General features: G+C 44.8%; 2 protein-coding genes across 7 annotated transcripts in view; one reads left to right on the top strand and one right to left on the bottom strand.

The window, feature by feature from the left end:
- The window catches only part of crema (cAMP responsive element modulator a), a 492677-nt gene that overhangs the window by 206503 nt on the left and 267725 nt on the right, over positions 1–18449 (bottom strand). The window lies entirely within an intron of this gene.
- The window catches only part of pard3ab (par-3 family cell polarity regulator alpha, b), a 272576-nt gene that overhangs the window by 164177 nt on the left and 89950 nt on the right, over positions 1–18449 (top strand). For 4 of the 6 annotated variants that reach the window (XM_071906609.2, XM_071906611.2, XM_071906607.2 and 1 more), the window contains 4 exons: positions 4704–4892; positions 5928–6098; positions 9583–9733; positions 18315–18449. The exon at positions 18315–18449 is cut by the window's right edge and continues 52 nt beyond it. In XM_071906609.2, coding sequence (XP_071762710.2) covers positions 4704–4892; positions 5928–6098; positions 9583–9733; positions 18315–18449 — 646 coding nt within the window. The remainder of the gene's footprint in view (positions 1–4703; positions 4893–5927; positions 6099–9582; positions 9734–18314) is intronic. The other 2 variants (XM_071906610.2, XM_071906608.2) reach the window with 1 other exon arrangement.

Genomic DNA, 18449 nt, shown 5'->3' with positions numbered 1-18449 from the left:
GGAGGGGAGGAAAAGAGGGAGAGGATGGGTGGAAGAGCGTGGGGGAGGAGGGGAGGAAAAGAGGGAGAGGATGGGTGGAAAGTGAGGGAAATCTGGTGGGAGAGAGGTGGAAAGAGAGAGAGGGGGAGGGAAAGCGAGGGAGAGTTAAATAGAGGGACAGAAATAGATAGGGGGAGAGAGAGAGAGAGATGGGGAGAAGGAGCATGAGAGAAATTGAGGGATATTGGGAGATATAGAGGGGGAGAGTGAATGGGAGTAAATGGAGAGATGGAAAGCGAAGGAGGGATGGGGAGAGAGAGAGAGTGAAAGAGTATGGAGAAAAGAGAGAGATAGATTGTGCTACAGTAGGCAGCCAACAATGCTCTCCACGCCCGAGTTCCCGTGAGCAATTACACCCTTCACTGCCTCCTCCTCACCTCCCTCTCCTCTCTCTCTTTCCCCCTCTCTCTCTTCACCTCCCTCCCTCGCTCTCCCTCTTTCTTCACCTCCATTCCCCACAAGCGACTTTTTCCAGATGCCATCAAATCGACAGGTTTGTTTGGCCAAAGTTTAGCTCGCCGCCGGCCCGCTAATCGTTTCAGGCGCTGCAGTGGAGAGATGGAGGGATGTGTGTGTGTGTGTGTGTGTGTGCGTGTGTGTGTGTGTGTGTGTGGAGAGAGGGAGAGTTTGATTTCTCCCATTGCTAAAGGTTGACTCACTCTGTGGAATACAAAGAGGAGCGAGCTATGGAGTCTCTGAGGGCGAGAGCCATAGAGAGACATAAAGAGAGAGAGAGAGAGAGATGGAGGGAGAGGAAATTTGAGAGAGAAGGGGTGGGGGGTAGAGAGACAGGGAGATAGAAAAGGGAGAGAGGAAGGAGGTGAAAGGGAGAAATTGAAAGAGAAAAGATGGACAGGGTGAGAAAAGAGGGAGAGAGAGGTTGAGGGAGAGGTAATGGGAGAGAAAGGAGGGGAGAAGGTGAAAGAGATGGAGGGAGGGAGAGATAGAGAGAGAGAAATGGGGAGAGGGAGAAGGTGAATGACAAGTGAGGGAGGTAGAGAAAGACAGAGACGGAGGTGTGAGAGAAAAAGTGGTAGGGAGAGAAATGGAAAGAAGGAAAGAGAGAGAGATAAAGGTGAAGAGGATGAGAGAAGAAAGAGGGTGAGAGAGGTAGAGAGAGAGAGAATGGAGAGGGAGAAAGTGGAAGAGAGAAGGGAGGTAGAGAGAAAGTAATGGAAAGAAAGAAAGAGGGTGAGCAGTAGAGAGAGATGGAGAGAAAAGGGGAGAGGGAGACGAAAAAGATATAAACGGGAGGCAGGTAGAGAGAGATAGAAAGAGACAGCGGCTGTGAGAGAGAGAGAGAAGGTGGGAGGTAGAGAGAACGAGAGAGTGGGAGAGATACAGAGAAAAAGGCAGAGAGACAGAAAGAGAGAGAGAGAGAGAGAGAGAGGTGGCAGCCTCTGACTCCTTTTGTGTTCCACATGGATTCATCCCTCTCTGTCGCTCTTTCATTCACACTCTCTCTCTCGCCCGCTCTATCATCGTCATGCTCGCACTCTCTCATTCTTTTCACCCTTTTCTTTTCCGCCTCGCCTTTTCACCCTCGCTCTATTTCTCTCTCTCTCTCTCTCTCTCTCTCTCTCTCTCTCTCTCTCTCTCCCCCGTCGCTCCTCTCCCTCCCCCTCACCTTCTTTCAACTCTTCCTGTTTGCGTATTCTTTCCGACCCCCTTTCTCTTCTCCTATTTTTCACTTCTTCCCCCCCCCCTCTCTCCTCTTCTTCTCATCCTCCCTCCCTTCATTCTCATCAGTCACGGTTATCCGCAGGTCCTTTTTTAAAATAAAGTCTCAAAAACTAAACAAATCAAATGATCAAAATTGACGGCATTAAAAAATATTATTAGAGGTCTTATTTTCTCACCATGCAATTACAGGTTTCTTTGCACTGCATGTCCACTCTTAATTAACACAGAACAGGCTTAATATAATAGAAATGGAGATTTTCTTTTTTTCATATCTGCTTTACTAAACACAATTAGACTTAATGTGTCTTAACAATGAATTACCTGTTGTCCGTTTTCTTATTCTGCCCACTTACAGTTTAAGAGTGTTTGGTTTTGACAGCGTTGTTTCTTTATTTTGGTGTTTAAATCGCTCTTTAATTAAATTCCAGGTAGCTTTATTTAGACTTGAGGTTCCTTAATAACTAAATTCATGTCGTCCTTTTTCTTGTATTGCCTATTTATAGTTTCAGCGCTTTCATTAGCTGTGTCCAATTTGAATTGGGCTGTTTTTGCCAGCTTTGTTTCTTTATCTTGGTTTTTAAATTCAATTCCAGGTAGCATTAAAAGCTCTTAAAAAGTCTTAAATTTGTCTTTCTGCAACCTGCAGATACCCCGTCAGCTCTTTATGCTTTCTCTCCCTTTATCTTCCTCTTCCTCCTGCCTTCCCTCCTCCTCTTCCCTCCCTCCCTCTCGCTCTTTCTTTCTCCGTTTACCTCCCTGTGTCTCCCTCCTCCCCTCCTCTCTCTCTCTCTCTTTCCCTTCCTTCCCTGTTCGCCTTTCTCTCCCCTCCCTCCCTCCATCCCTCCTTCTCCCTCCTCCTTTCCACCCAGAGCAATTCCATCTCTCTCCCGGCAAACAAAGGGAGCTAATGACATGCTGACACCGAGCCCGATGATGATTGAATTCATTAGGCGTGCACAATAATTGCCGGGCGAGAGCGTGCACGCACCCATCTATTCAGAGGACAGCTGTCAAATAACAAGCAAGAGAGAATAGCTTTTCATTGTCGAGCCGAGAGAGAGAGAGAGAGGAGGAAAATGAAAGAGAGAGAGAGAGAAGCACCTGTTGTGCATGGGGAATGGAGAGAGCACTCAGCATGTCAATTAGGCTGCTGCGTTCATGCAGGGTTACTATGAAGTTTACTGCGGGTTTGTCGTACTTGGCGTCACCATCCAGGTGCAGAGAGCATACATTTGTTCTTTTGGTTGTATGTGTGTGTGTGTGTGTGTGTGAGTGTGTTCTTCTGTTTCTGTCTTTGTGAGAATCAGTTTGAGTTTTACACCTTCGGAGCGATGACATTTTGACGGTCCTCACTTCAATTGGCTAGATTAAGGGTTAGGATTTGGGTTTAGTTTGGGTGAGATTAGAATTCGGTTTAGGTTAGAGTAAGGGGTAAGGTTAGGTTTAGAGGTTAGGGAATTCATTTAGTCAGTGTAAAGTGTGTGTGTGTGTGTCTTGACATGACAACTCATGTTGGTAGCATGTAGCCAGGACTGTGTCTTTGAAGCCGTGTTTTGACTGAATGAAGGAATATTGCGATTGCGGCTAGATCCAACATGCTAATGTAAATCTAATACTGGTAAAAGCACAATTTAGTGAGTCAATTACCTCAGTTGTAAGTTTTTAAATTTAGTCATAATATATAAATTTGATCCTATTCGGGTATTTCCGTTACATTGTTCCAATTAAATAATGTAATGGGTCAAAACCAGGCAGTAGTCAGTAATTCTGCTGCCATCTTGGATCAAGACGCTAAGCTGGGATTGAGCCTCGCATTCATACGTCACTTCTGATTGGTGGAGCTGAACGCAGGCTAGTGTTACACGACTTCTGATTGGTGGAGCTGAACGCAGGCTAGGGTTACACGACTTCTGATTGGTGGAGCTGAACGCAGGCTAGTGTTACACGACTTCTGATTGGTGGAGCTGAACACAGGCTAGTGTTACACGACTTCTGATTGGTGGAGCTGACTACAAACTCTTGACCCTCATACCCAAAATGCCTCCGAAGTGGTAGAACACAGAAGTCGTGATGAAAAGTAGCTTCAGGCTGAGCTTCAGGCACAAAACAAGAGGCTGCGTCTGATTCATATGTAGATCAGGACTTGCTACATTCCATTAATGCATTACTTTTTCTTGATCTTAACCATCTCAGCCTTCATCACCCTGCTTCACGTTGAATATCTGCCAATGCTGATTCACCCGGCGTCTGATTCACCACCGCAGAGACCTGAAGCCAAAAATCACATCACGCCCCGATTCTCATAAAATCCCATTCTAATTTGAGATTCTAACACTTTCCGAAAAGTTTCAAAGAACCGCCTACATGGTTTAGTTATTGATGAAGCAGAGTCGTGTGCCTTGAATTCAGAGGATTACTCCCTGTCTGCCTATACTAAGTGCCTGATCTGACATCTATGAGAATCTGCGCTGCTGTGGTTAGCACTAATATATCTGATGTGGCTAATGAGCTGGCCCTCTGATTTACTCACCTGCCATCTGCCCTGCAACAGTTGACATGGAGGAACTTTTCATTAACCTCATGCCCACATAATAGACCCCATAATTATCTCTTAATGCCCTAGGGTGGAGTGCACTTTTGTTTTTTAACTGAGAGATGATATTGTTGCGTTTATGAATGTGCGCTGCAGAATGCAATGTGTATTATGGTAGACGAAGGTTTGACTGTTTGTATTTAAATGTGAACTGTGCCTGTGTGGGCTGTTGACGCTGTCGATTTTGATATATTCATTTCTGTTGTTGTTGCTCGTGTGTAGGAGTTAGTGAGTTTCTAAGGTGTTTTTTAGTTACTTTTCCCTCTGTTTTGCGGTGAGATGTTTCATTTAAGAACATCAAGAGCTGTCGTCTCTCTCTTTCTCTCTCTCTCTCTCTCTCTCTCTCTCTCTCTCTCTCTCTCTCCCTGTCTTTTCCTCTTCCCCTCAGAAGGCGGAGGAGGATGAGTTGGTCCTGACGCCGGACGGGACGAGGGAGTTCCTCACCTTCGAGATCCCCCTCAGCGACTCGGGCTCGGCCGGCCTGGGGGTCAGCGTCAAGGGGAACCGCTCCAAGGAGAACCACGCCGACCTGGGCATCTTCGTCAAGTCCATCATCAACGGAGGGGCGGCATGCAAGGTACGGGACGGCTTCCACTGGGATCAATGGGGTGATTCAGTGGGGAAATGAGAGGAAGGCTTGTGACTTGCAGCCATCTCTCCTTCCAAGAATGCTTTCTTACTAAAAGAAAGTAGATTTTAATTACAGTTCATGGAGTCCATTGACGATTCTGTATTGCTGTGCATTCAGTGGACTAGGTATGTGATGACTTAATGTCCTGGGTATGCAATGCACTGTGGGATAGGTAGGGAGGACCATATGACATCACTCCAGGCGGCTATGCTTTCTATGCTCTTGCTCCATTGTTTCTATTTTGGGATTAAGGCTTTGAATATGCATCTTAAGGCGGTGGTAATTGCCTAAATTTTACGGTTTATGACCAGAAGTTCACCAGTTTGAATCCGTTCACTGGCTAGGAATATCCAGGTGGGGAAAGTGAAGGAGTAACGCCTCTCCCTCCCTCTTTCTCCCGCTGTCTGGAGTGCTGCAAACAGTCAATTTCGACAGTCTTTCTACTTGATTGCTTTTCACACAAACCGGCCTGTGTTGACGGCGCATGGTAATGGCCTTAAAAGCCCACTTCCCTGTTTGGGATTAGATTATGGCTAGAAACTGGATATACTGTCTGTGCAAGACTGTTAGCCTAATTAAATAAAGGTTGCCGTTAAGTGGGCGATTTCAGTCCTTTTTACTTATCACATAATGTGTGCTGTTTGGATATAAAAGAACTTGTGTTTATGCACTTTTGTCGTAGGGGACCTCAATGGGAATCTAACCTCTAACCTGGGTAGTGTTAGTGCTAACCTCTATCCATTGAGCTATACAGGGAATTGAACCCCTAACTGTTAGTGCCATATCCCACTGAACTGCACAGGACCACAGAGTCGACTATTCTGTTTAAAAACCGCCAAATTGACGTTTTTTACACCAAATTATCGGTAAATACACCAAATGCAGAACATGGGTACTTGATATTGTTATAATGGCAGTTGGAAAAATACAATCACTACTTTTGGACCCCACGTCCTTACATGTTTCTTGGGCACCTAATAGGACGGGCGGCTGCGGGTGAACGACCAGCTGATCGCCGTCAACGGGGAGTCGCTATTGGGCAAAACCAACCAGGACGCCATGGAGACGCTGCGCAAGTCCATGTCGACGGAGGGCAACAAGCGAGGGATGATCCAGCTCATCGTGGCCCGACGGGTGGCCAAACGAAATGAGGTGAGGAACAAGGTTTCACCCAGGGCCCAGGGGTGTGTGTGTGTGTGTGTGGTTGTCATTTTTGGCCAAGCTTCAAAAATAGTTTAATGTTTTAGTCGTTACAGAAAGACAACTTTTTGGATATATTTATCATATGGTTAGGATAAAGTTGAGGGTCAGGGGATTTTATTGACTCATTCCTTTTATTTATCCAGACTGTTCATAAATGATGGTCAGAAATCTGCTTCTCTCGACCACCGCTGCCTCAATAATTGGGTTTATAATCACCGTTTTTAATGAATTATACAAGGTCCGGATTTGTAGCTTGGTCAGAAAGTCGCTCCTCTGCTGTGATGGTGTGTGTTTATGTGCTGTTTCAATCTGCAGGACTTCTGTGTGTGAGGCATATGAGCGGCCATATTGGAAAATGCAGAGGCCATCAGATCCAACCTCCCTTATTTTCGTAATTGTCATTACAGATGTGACATTTTTTAATTTGAAATCTCCTGCCAAATCTTCTGGATTTGTGATGTTATTAAAGATGAAAGTGCTTTTAATGATATTTTTGTTGAATGTTTTTCTGCAGGAAATGACCTCACTTGACACTGCTATAGTGCTAAAAATACACTTGTGTGGACAGAGAGTCATTACACAGCACTTCAGCAAAATCTTCCCTTTGATACATTTACACAACCCAAAACAAACCGCTGAGAAATAGCCTTCTGAGGAGCAGTGAATCGTTTCATGAAATAAAAATAACCAGTCAGGTCAGGGTAGTTCACACGCTTCATCCTCAACACTCCCACCCTCAACACCCCCACCCTCGCTTCCCTTGGGGCTTCTGGGAAAAAAATTAATAAATAAATAAAACACCATGGCTGAGAACCGAGCTACACAACTTTTTTCCCCCCTCAATGTCATGTTTTTACATTCTCTGTACACCTTGGCCTGTCGCCTGTTTGAAAGCTGAGGTTGAGGCTGTGTGTACTACTGCTGTGTGTGTGTGTGTGTGGGGGCGTGCACGTCTGTGTGCATGTGCTTGCCTCTGGCACTGCCTGGCTCCCCTGCTCTCCTCTCCAACCTGGTGTGTCAAAGTTTTGATTTCCCCTTGGCCCGGCTGGTAATTGAAAGCAGAGGCTAAGCCTGGAGGTGTGTTGTGTGTGTGTGTGTGTGTGTACGTGTGTGTGTACGTGTGTGTTTGTGCATGTGTCTGCGCACGCATGTATGCATGTCTGTGTGTGTATTTTTGTATGTGTGTCTACCTGTGTGTATTTTGTTTTTGTGTATGTGCATATTCCTTATGTTTTTATGCATTTACACTCAAGGATCTTTCTGTGTGTTTGTGTGTGTCTGCACGTAGATGCGCTCTCTTTACGTTTGTGTGTGTGTGTGTGTGTGTTGTTGTGGACATGTCAAGGGAGTGAGACTTCAGAGAAAGCATGGTGGATGAATAAATGTCGAGCACCCGGGAGCCTCGTCAATCTCTGCTTCACATGCAGAGCTGGAGGCGAGGCCCGAGGCTGTTAAGGTGTCTGGTTATTCATAACAAATACTGTCCAAGACACTCAGAACGGACCCAAACAACAATTTAATACACTCATATTCACCAACAGATAGCTCAAAGTAGATTTGGAAAGCCCCCATTATAAGACTATGTATCAGCTATCAATCAAAATCCCCATAGGTTGACTGTTGATATAATGTATGCAGATATCTGTCAACTATCAATCAAAGTTAGAGTTAAAGTTCTTATTTATTTGCCAAAATGCTGTTTAATGTATCCACCTGGGGAAGAAAGTTTATTTCAGAAGTCCCCTTAGCACATAGCACCAACTATCCCACAACTATCAATTAAAATCAAACAATATTGCATTAATACAGGATGACATTTGGTGACATATGGGATCAAATAATTCCTTATTTACTTCCCTCACCACGTCTCTTTCCCTTGACAACCGATATCAAATTAATCTCAAATTAACCTGTTTGGCATCGCATGAATCACGAGCACAGCCGCCTCTTTCCGCCGCCGCCTTCCCTTCTTGCATTCCCATAGAAACAGTCTGAACCCAGAGCGACAGACTTCCTCATCACCATCCGCGCCCGATGGGATCGAGACCTTCCCGGGGTTTAATTATCAGCCTGAATATGCAATGAGCTGCGGTGTGATTTGTCGATGCGCCTCGGTATGGCAAATCCCCCCGGCTATTACTGAGGTGTTTCACCCCGGGCCCTCAGCTGGCCAATTCATTAACTATCTCATCTGAAGTCAAGAACGGCTGCTAGCAAACAGTCGAAGCACCATATGGCGACCCCAGAAATTACTCTGTTTCCTTGTGTAGATTGTTTGTTTTCACCAATATTGATCACAAATTTTGACGGAATCCTATGAAATATAGGGAGATTTGTGCCTTTATATGGTAGCAGACAGTTTTAGATTAGGTAGTCTGATCAAAACTTAATTCACATGATATTGCATATCATATGTATCTGTTAAGTATTAGTGGACCTTAATTTACCCGTTACATTGTTTACCCCATTTATATTGTTTGCTGACTATGCATGTATTTTTTTAACATCACCCTGCTTCACATTCATATAGTTCCACAGGCCAGACTAGGATCCATTTGGCAGTAGTTATTACAGCACCGCAGCCATTTAGTGGGCTTATCGGATCATTGGGCAAAGACCGACTGCCAAAATCGAACCCCAGCCTAGCTAGTTATAGTCATTGATTGGGCTAATTTGGCTCCAGTATTGACTTGAGTGTTATCGCTCGTTATCCAATGCCGGCGATGATGGTAATCTTTGTGGCAAGTGCTGTCATCACCTTCAGCAATGAATGCAGAAACCATAGCAAATCAATACAGTCAACGATCCAATGGACAAACAATGAGGGTGTAGAGACACACACACACACACACACACACACACACACACACGTAGACATACCTCTCCCTTCTCAGGGATGTGTGTTTATAGGTGACGGGGCCAACAAATGGCCTATTTGTCCAGTAAACAAGAGAGTGTCATCATGGGTCCTGAGGGAAATGTCAAGGCGCTAGCAGGCTAACCTACCGCTGTGTGGGAATGCTAGCTCGCTAACAGCCTGTGGCTTAACAGCCTATTGGAAATCCATGCTCATTTATCCTGGCTATCACACTGCTAGCGTTATCATGGCTAGCTGTGTCCGTCTCCATCCTGTTCATCATGTGTTAGCATGGCTAGCTGCCTTCAGCGGCAGGTGCTTTTTAGGTGCTCTGGGTTATGCATTATTGATTGGCAAATATACACATGCTCGCACGTCCGCTCTCAACGCCATTTAGCGTCTCATCGGACCAAAGACTATAGGAGCCCTGATGGCCAAGGCCTGATCGCCTCTATCTGTATAATGTGAGAAATTGTCGACACTTTTAACTTTGATTCTAGATGGAAGAAAACAGGCTAATGAGTATGATGATAAAGCTAAATGATTCTAATACCATGTCCCCCCCCGCCCCACCAGGAGACCCCAGGCAGCCCGCTGGGACCCCAGCAGACGATGAACACCTCTCTGGACGACCACGAGCGCCGGATCTCCCACTCCCTGTACGGCGGCCTGGAGGGCCTGGACGACAACTTGATGCCCCGACAGGGCATGATGCCGCGCACAATAGGTAAGACTGGCATGCTCTGTACCCGTTCATATCTTCTCTTTGTCCTTATTCCTTTTGGCTTGTTGTCTTCCAAAAGACCGCAGTCATCCTGGATCTTGCCTTGTTGGGATTTCGGTAAGAGATTTGTTTTTGCGTGACTGTGTTCTCAGCCCAGTGCTAAGACTCAGAGGATCAGGGAACTGGTCTTTCTGTCTGATGCCATACTAGGACATGCTGCCTTATACAGTTTGTAAGACTGGTATACCCTTTGGCCATTCATATCATCATTATCACCATCATCAGCAGCATCTTCCTCCTCTTCTCCCTCTTCCTTTTCTTCTCACTCTTCTTATTCATTCATTTCTTCTTCTCTGAATTTCTTAGTTCTCAGTACTCTCTCGCATTTGGTTGGAGAAAAAAATATGAACACAAGTAGGAGAGACTACTGCAAAAACTACTCAATTAGAGGAATAAAAGCAGACCTTTTCAAAAGACTCAGAGACGCAGCGCAACTAAAATCCACTCAAGTACAGCATTTACAGTAGCATGGAGGCTATTACTTTCCCTGCTGCTGCGGTGTGTTTTCCTGGTGGGCTCTATGATCTAATCCTGCCAGGTTTTGTCAACACAGGATATGGGCTAACCATGTCCTCTCTGCTCTGGGCTGCTGTCAAGACCCAGTGGCTTTTAATGTCTCGGAAAATGTCCGAGAGAAGACGGAAAAACGGCCCCACGACGATTTGTTGCCGCGGAGGCCCTGCTAGTGATTGATTCAGGGGTTTGTGTGTGTGTGTCCAGTGTGTCTGTGTGTGTGTGTGTGTGTGTGCATGCTTTTGAGTCCCTCTGTTTCATCTAGGCAGCCTATCTGTCACTGCTGTAAGCCCGCTCAAAGAGGGCCACTACAGTGTGTGTGTGTAAGTGCGAGAGAGAGCCAGCCATATGTGCATCAGTGTGTGTAAGAGCTTGCGTGCATCTGTGTGCGTTCGCATGCGTGTGGCACTTGAATGATTGATGGACAGGTGGTCCGAGGTTAGTAGATGTCACAGAGCCCAGGTAGCCAGATGGGCTCACTGCTCAGCTTGCCTGTTCCGACTACAAGAATTATAACGAAAAAAAAGAAACAAGAAGTCCTCCCTACCTTTTATCCTCGGCTGTTATTTCTTTGCCGAGCATTTTTTCGATCACCCGCGATTATTCACGTGATTCAAGCATCACAGAAATACTTTGATGGACTTCTATTCCTTCTGTTGCCCTCATTGTAAGTCGCTCTGAATAAGAATGTCAACTAAATACCCAAAATGTAAATGAAGTAAGAAGAAGAAGGCAGTTAAGCGGAAGAGTCGATGCGCCAACTTTCAACAACTTTGAATCTATTTCTCACATCAGCTCCTATCAACTGTACTTGATTTAATCAAGGCAGCATAACGTGAAGGTGTGGACTCTCAGCTTTCCTCGGGTGCAAATCGGTCGTCGTTGACAACTGCCGCTACTGTAAACAAAACCGAAAAAAAAAAAATCTCACTGACAGAGAAAGTGTTAATAGGTGAAGTTCCACCATGCCGCGACAGCGACGGCGTTCATCCATGCTTAACAAACAGCGAAGGCTTGTAATGAGAGAGCGGGGTGGGGAGTGAAGGCAGAGGGCAGAGGGGGGGTACGGCAGTCTGCTCAACAGCAAACAAGATCACTGTCACTCAGCTGGCCGTGTTGACGTCTTTGTCTGCAGGTCCAAATAAGCCCGGAGTTAGTCGACTCAAATTTTTATTCATATGGCACATTTTTAAAACGACTGGAGTTGATCAAAGTGATGCACAAAGTCAACAAATACATAAAGTCACAACATAGAATATCAACATAATGCTTCATAGGTAGGAAGGATGGTAGGAAGATAGATAGACAGATAGATAGATAAAAAATGTTGCAGTGTTTACACAGTTCTCACTTATTTGTATTTATTTTTTAACTGCAATGTCCACATGTTTCTATTTAAAGTTATCTTTACTTATCTGTATATACATATTTTTTAACAGCAAAATCACAATTTTTCTGTTTGTATTTTTAAGTTCATTTGACGTATTCTTATTTATATATTTGATTGCAATGTTACACAGCTCTGGTTACACATTTCTTTATTCTAGTATATCTTTACTTATTGTACGTACATTTTTTGTTTTTATTTCACACTTGCTTTGGCAATGTAAACATGTTTCCCATGCCAATAAAGCCCCTTTGAATTGAATTAGATAGATAGATAGATAGATAGATAGATAGATAGATAGATAGATAGATAGATAGATAGATAGATGTTCACAGTCATTGACCTTAACAAGAATCAGATGGATTATAGAGACCCTGACCCTAATGCTCTTATATTTTAGTGCCAACATCTCTTGTCCTTCCAGGATTAAAGAGTGACTCTGTGCCTCCTGATGCATCAAATACTGTTATCTGCTGCACTTTGATCCTCCGTCACGTGCGTCCTACTTTCTTTGTGTTCATTTTAAATTGACACGGCTGCACAAAGGGAAATGTAGATGTCAGAGCGGAGTCGGCTTCGCCCGTTTCTCCTAACGGACGGGACGTCAGACGCAGGCAACCTCGCAGGCTGGCCTGTGGAGGGATGTGCGCTGTGTAATTACTAACTTTTGCAGACAGATGAGACATTTCCCTGCTTATTAAACACTTAATCAGCCCACTGAAATATTTTTTTCTGACCGCCTGAGGGGAAATTTCAACCCCAAGATGTCATGCAAAAATATTTTGGACCTTCTTCCACGCATGCGGTTTCTGAATGGATTTAAATCAGCGCGGTTGCAAAAGTAAAAAACGTTGCCCTCGGAGCGGAGTCCTCTAAGCCCGTTTTTCCATGTGCTTGGCTGACCTCGAGATGTCAGAGCGGCGCTTATGTAGAACATCGCTCTGCGGCTTTGTGTCAGAGTAAGATTGGGGAGGTAGGAAAAGGATTAAAGCCTTATCCAAACCGTTGTTTAATTTGCCACTGTTGGCTAACCGCAAAGGATAAAGGCCAGCGAGCTAAATGGTTAAGAAGCTGTTAGACTTCGCTCGCTGCCTCCCTCCCCATTCCCTCTTCAGTTACAAGTCTTTGAAGGTGTTTTTACGTTAGAAATTCAAGTTTCATTTCAACACGGGATCCCCCAATCGAAAAATGAGACACCGACTCACACACTGCACTGCTAAAAACATCCATCCTTAGTCATAAAGTCTCATATTCAACCTTCAAATCTTCTTTTTCTTAAACCAAGAGAAACATTCTGCCAGTGAGGAGAGATAACTCCACTTGTTTCCAATGCAGTTTCACTTGTTTCAGGAATTTTCTAGAAATGAGTGTCAGTCTGTTGAAACAAGTCAGAAAAAGGCAGAGCACTGCACTGCTATCAAGAACACTTAATTCTCCAAAATTCTTCAAAAAAGTTGATTTGCATGGGAAACAAGTGAAATAATCAAACTCCACTGGCAGATGTTTTCACTTTTACGATTTTAGGACTCAGTAATGGACAAATTGTTGTACAGTGTACAACGTATTTGCTGGTATGAAGGTAAAACTTGCCTATAGATTGTTATTGAAGTGAATTATCTTAAGATGTTTACTCACAACAATTTGATATGAGATGGTACAAGTTGAATTTTTGACAATAAAGTAAAATATTGACCAGTGAACATCAGTTTAAATGGTTTTTTTTTAAGTAGACAGCATTTTGGAATGTAATTGCGTTGCTCTCAACTGAAAATTATCATAAAAGACTGTGTAGGGTAATTGATTGTTGCTGACCTACTTTCCTGCACATTAATAGTCTATTTGGTGATTCACCAAAGCAGGCAGTTGTCTCAACACCGGTTTGAATCTGTGGACTGGCTGGGAAAAGCAGGGATGAAGAGGTGAATGAGCACCCCTCTCTCTCACAGTGACTTGGAGTAAGTGTGTACGCTCGTAGTGAGAGGACCACAAAACATAAATCATGCATCAGGCTTTCTTAGAAGACGACATCGTCCCCGTTCAGAACATATCAGCTCGCTTTTGGCCCGCACACACACACTCTCAGATCACTGGCTGGCTCTCTGTGCTCTCCAATACCGCCGAGATGCCAGGGATAAGAGAGCGACTTAATTATTCCTTCAGGCCAATAGCTTTCAAAAACCCAGCACTCTTGGCAATACCCTCCTCGCTAATTATGCAAATCGACCGAGACAAGACAAAATAAAAAGAGGGAAAAAAAAAAAAAATCTCCTCTGCCTGTCCTTCGCCCCAACTATTCTCACCTCACGCTATCGCCGTTTTTCATCTCGGCAATCTTTTCTCCCCAGCACCTCTCGGCCGTTCAGCTTCGCCCCCTTCACCCCCCCTTCGCCCCCTTCACCCCCCCTTCGCCCCCTTCGCCCCCTTCACCCCCTTCGCCCCCCCTCGCCCCCTCAGGTATCCACCGGTTTCACACAAAAACTCTCTGATAAAAAGCCTCTCCCGGAGAATCTGAAAAGAAACGCCGGCTTATTGTTCCGCCGCGACGCTATCAGAGTTTATTACAGCCACTCGCAAACGATGATGTATATTCGCTCGGTCCTCAGGTGGTTTTGGGCGTGAGGCTCGGCCACACGGCAGTGCTATTGTTGCCGGCGGATGGCTGCCCTTGGGCGCTGGCACTAAAACAAAGAGGCTTTTTTTTTTTTTACCAGGCTAGTGAGTTGACAGATTCATTGGTTTTCTGCTCGGTAGCTGCCAGTTGATTGTACTGCAGTGATTCAAACTGTGACATTGATGGGATTCTCAGTGTCGCGCATTGGACTGCTTAGGGAAATGGGATTAAGTGGTTCTGTGTGTGTGCGCGCGTGTGTGTGGACACGTTTGTGTGGATGTGAGCGTGTGTGTGTGTGTGTGTATGTGTGCCAAAAACATAGGCAGATAGAACTGTGTGTGTGTGTGTGGTCTGAGAGAGAGAAGTGGCCATACTGTGCTAGAGGACTCACCCAGACTCCCAAATTCGCAGCAAATAACAAACACACACAGCAGGGGGGGACAGAAGGAGCACAGACACACACACACACACACACACACACACACACACACACACTCTCACACTCTCACACTCACACCATTGTAACTGCCGTTGTTAATGCAGTACAGGTTTAACTGTGTTCTGGACACACGCTCACACACACATGCAGATGTAATCAAACACAGTTGCTCTCCTCGCGCGTGTGCACACATAAACATGCAGACGTATTTTTGGATACTCCTTTCTTCTCTGGTGTGCATACACACACACACACACACACACACAAATGAAGTAAGGGACTCAAACACTCTCTCTCTCTCTCTCTCTCTCTCTCTCTCTCTCTCTCTCCCTGCTAATTGAATGCTGCTAATTGAAAAAATGCAGCCTAAGTCTTGATAGAAATGAGATTGGCTCACTGTTTTAAAAGCGCATTGCATTTTACAACAATGATGACAACACACTTGGCAGCACAAGCCATACTGCTACAGCATGTTTTGAAGTGGGTAAAACAAAAGAACTCTAACAAGTTACTTCTAATAAAGAGCAACTTTGTAATTAAGTAATTAGTTACCTTTTAAGGTGAGTCATGAAGTAAAGTAACTTTCCGCAACACTGTCCCACACACACACACACCCTCACACCACTCATTCCCCCCTCTTTTCCCTCTATTCAGCTCCATTTAGATCAGGTCAGCCTCCCCGCCATTCACCCCGGCCGGCTGGGAGCGGCGCTGCCCAGTAGCACGTTGATCCCCACTGTGCATGGATATGAGAAACAAACACCAGGCCTGGCTCAGAGCCGCAGGTCCGCCGGTTTAAAGCCCGAACGCTTTCTAAAGACAAACAAACTTTTCCCCCGAGCTCGGTACACAAGGCTTTTATGAAGCATTGAAGCTGCCCTTCTTTTGATGCGGAGAACCCCCCCCCCCCCCGCGCTCAACTCCAAAATACAGATTAAAGACAAAGTCATGCGCCGCATATCAATGGGAGTTCTTAAGCCTCGCTTTTCACAGGCAGAGAAAGGGGACTATTTTATTTTTTTCGCTTCGGCACAGGGAAGTTTTTATCTTTATTTGCGAGGGCGCAGCTTGAATTAATCATAGTGTTTTGACATAGCAACGCCATTGTGCCCGCTGCCAAACTCCGCTTGGTATAAGCTGATTAGCCAGGAGCAGTTTCACTCTGCTTTTAAACTTCAAAATATGTTTTGTGGTTAAAAAAGTTACCCTGCATGTTTTTTTGGGGTTTTTTTTTTTTTTGGAAACTTGTTTTCTTGTAGAGCCCGGCCCATTAAACAGTTACTGCAGACTCACGGTTGATACGGCAGTTGCCTCTTTGCACAAATAAATTTGTTCCCGAGGGTGCAGTGCAGAGCAGAGCGGAGCAACTGGCCAGCTTTTACAAGGCTTTGCAAGTGCTTTTTTTTTTTTCCATGTGCTTGATATTATTTTGGGGGTCTTTTTCAGTACTTGTAAATCAAACAAGTAAACAGCATTTCTTTTCTTTCAGACCTCAATCATATAATCTCATCTTCCCATATCTGAATCCTTCAAATTAAGAGTCTTGAAAGGCCATGTCAGGTTTTGGAGATGAGCGATGTGTTTGTTTCCACTCATGTGCAGATTTATCATTAAGACAGCAGAGGCTGCGTGCTCCCCGCTGAGGGATCACACCCACACTCAGAGTGACATCGAATACCACTTGCGACTACATTTGCTGCTCAAATAGCGGCGAACACACTTGTATGTCAGCGTGATTTATGCTGTCTCATAATGAGAGGTGATGCTCCGTCCGGGTTCCTACGCAGATGTGGGAAAGAGCAGAGAGGGGCACATATGACTCATATTTTATGTAGCTGTAGATGCACTATCATTTGACACATTGTGATGCTGGTTGTTATGCAGAATAATCTACAGCTATAGAGTGATATGAGAAGAGTTAAGAAACAAAAGGAATAATCCACCACTGAATTCTCTTATATTTAAATCTCATCAATCTGTGGCGTTTAATCCGTTCCAGGAGTTATTTTCTGATGAAAGTGTTGTAATTCACCAGTTTCCCTCAACCTGCTACTTCTACATCACATTTCCCAGAATGCCTTTCGACAACCCCCCGGAGAACGGGTGTGAGCGTGTTGCATTCAGCTGTTGGTTATTCGAGTAAGTGGAGAAAGCAATTGCGATGACAGTATAGTAACAGCAAGAGAGCGGGTTTCTCCCGCTGAGAAAAAGCGAAAAAGCTGCGCCCCTTACTCAGAACACAGCATGTCTTGTGGCTGCATTGCATTCTGGTCTATTGAGGCTGCTATCAGTAGAGAAATTGTCTGTCTCATGATGTCACTTCATCTACGTTTGGGCAGTTATCTGCAGGAATAAGAAAAATACACCACCAAACAACAAAATAGACCTAGAAATGCATCACCAATAGCTGTTTTTTAGTGTTCAAGTGTTTTCTGGTAGAAAATAACTGTATTTTGACATGGAAAATGTTCAAGAACCCGTCATATTTCACATAAACTGTTCCTGGGATGGCAATAGCCGAGAGGTTGGAGAAATGGGCTTCTGACTGGGAGGTCAACAGTTCGAATCCCTAGACTGGCTGGGAAAGTTTAGTTGTTGGAAAATGAACGAGTAACACTCTGCCTTCGCTCAGGAACATCAAGGTGCCCTTGAGCAAGACACTTAGCCCCCGTCTGCTCAGCCCAAAACTGCGGCTGTACTCGGCAGCTCCCAGGTGAACGTGTGAAAACTGTGTGAATATGAAGTAAGTAAGTAAAGTTTATTTATATAGCACCTTTCACAGAGCAAAGTCACAAAGTGCTTCACAGGAGTAAAAATAGTTCAAATAAGACCATCAAATAGTAAGAAACAATAAAACATAAAAACAAAGGACATAAAAACACACAGAAATACAGACACAAGAGGCTAGACAAAGGCCAGTCTGAACAGATGAGTCTTCAGCTGCTTTTTGAAAGTGTCAACAGAGACCGCAGATCTTAAGTCCAGTGGAAGAGCGTTCCATAGTTTAGGTGCCACAGTTTCAAAGGCTCGATCACCTTTTGTTTTGAGCCTAGAGCGAGGGACGACCAGTAAGCCCTGGTCAGAAGACCTGAGTGACCTGCTGGTACTGTAGGGATGGAGCAGGTTGCAGATGTACTCAGGTGCCTGACCATGCAGGGCTCTGTATGTGATTACAAGAACAAGAAAAAAGCATACGGGTGCAGTGGACTTTCCCCGGATAAATAAAGGTTAAAGAAATATATCGGTGCTGTACACTATCTCCAAAATATCAACTTTTCAGGAACTAAGAAAGACTTGACCACCATGTCTGTCTCGTTTTGTTGATGTTTGTTATTGTTTGTTTGCTGGCTTGTTTAGTCTGTTTTGTTGTGTTATCTTGCGTTATCAACTGTCTAGTTGATGCGGCAATAAAGTTAAGTATTCATTTTTGAGTTTGTCCAATGGGTTTTTAAAGGGTTTCATAGCATGGAATCCTGTAGTTGAAGTTAAAACATGAAAATCAGTTACAGGGTTTTCGCAGGACAACAGTGATAAGTACGGTGCATGTAACCGCCCGCCATCTTGTCTCCTCCAGGTAACTACCAGCTGTCTCCGACCGTCAACATGCCGCAGGACGACACCGTCATCATCGAGGACGACCGGCCGCCGCTCCTCCCGCCCCACCTCTCCGACCAGTCGTCTTCCAGTTCCCACGACGACGTGGGCTTCA

This window comes from Centroberyx gerrardi, chromosome 13 (genome assembly GCF_048128805.1).
Source record: "Centroberyx gerrardi isolate f3 chromosome 13, fCenGer3.hap1.cur.20231027, whole genome shotgun sequence".
Classification (NCBI taxonomy): Eukaryota; Metazoa; Chordata; class Actinopteri; order Beryciformes; family Berycidae; genus Centroberyx; species Centroberyx gerrardi.
This window is presented reverse-complemented; position numbering and strand designations above follow the sequence as displayed.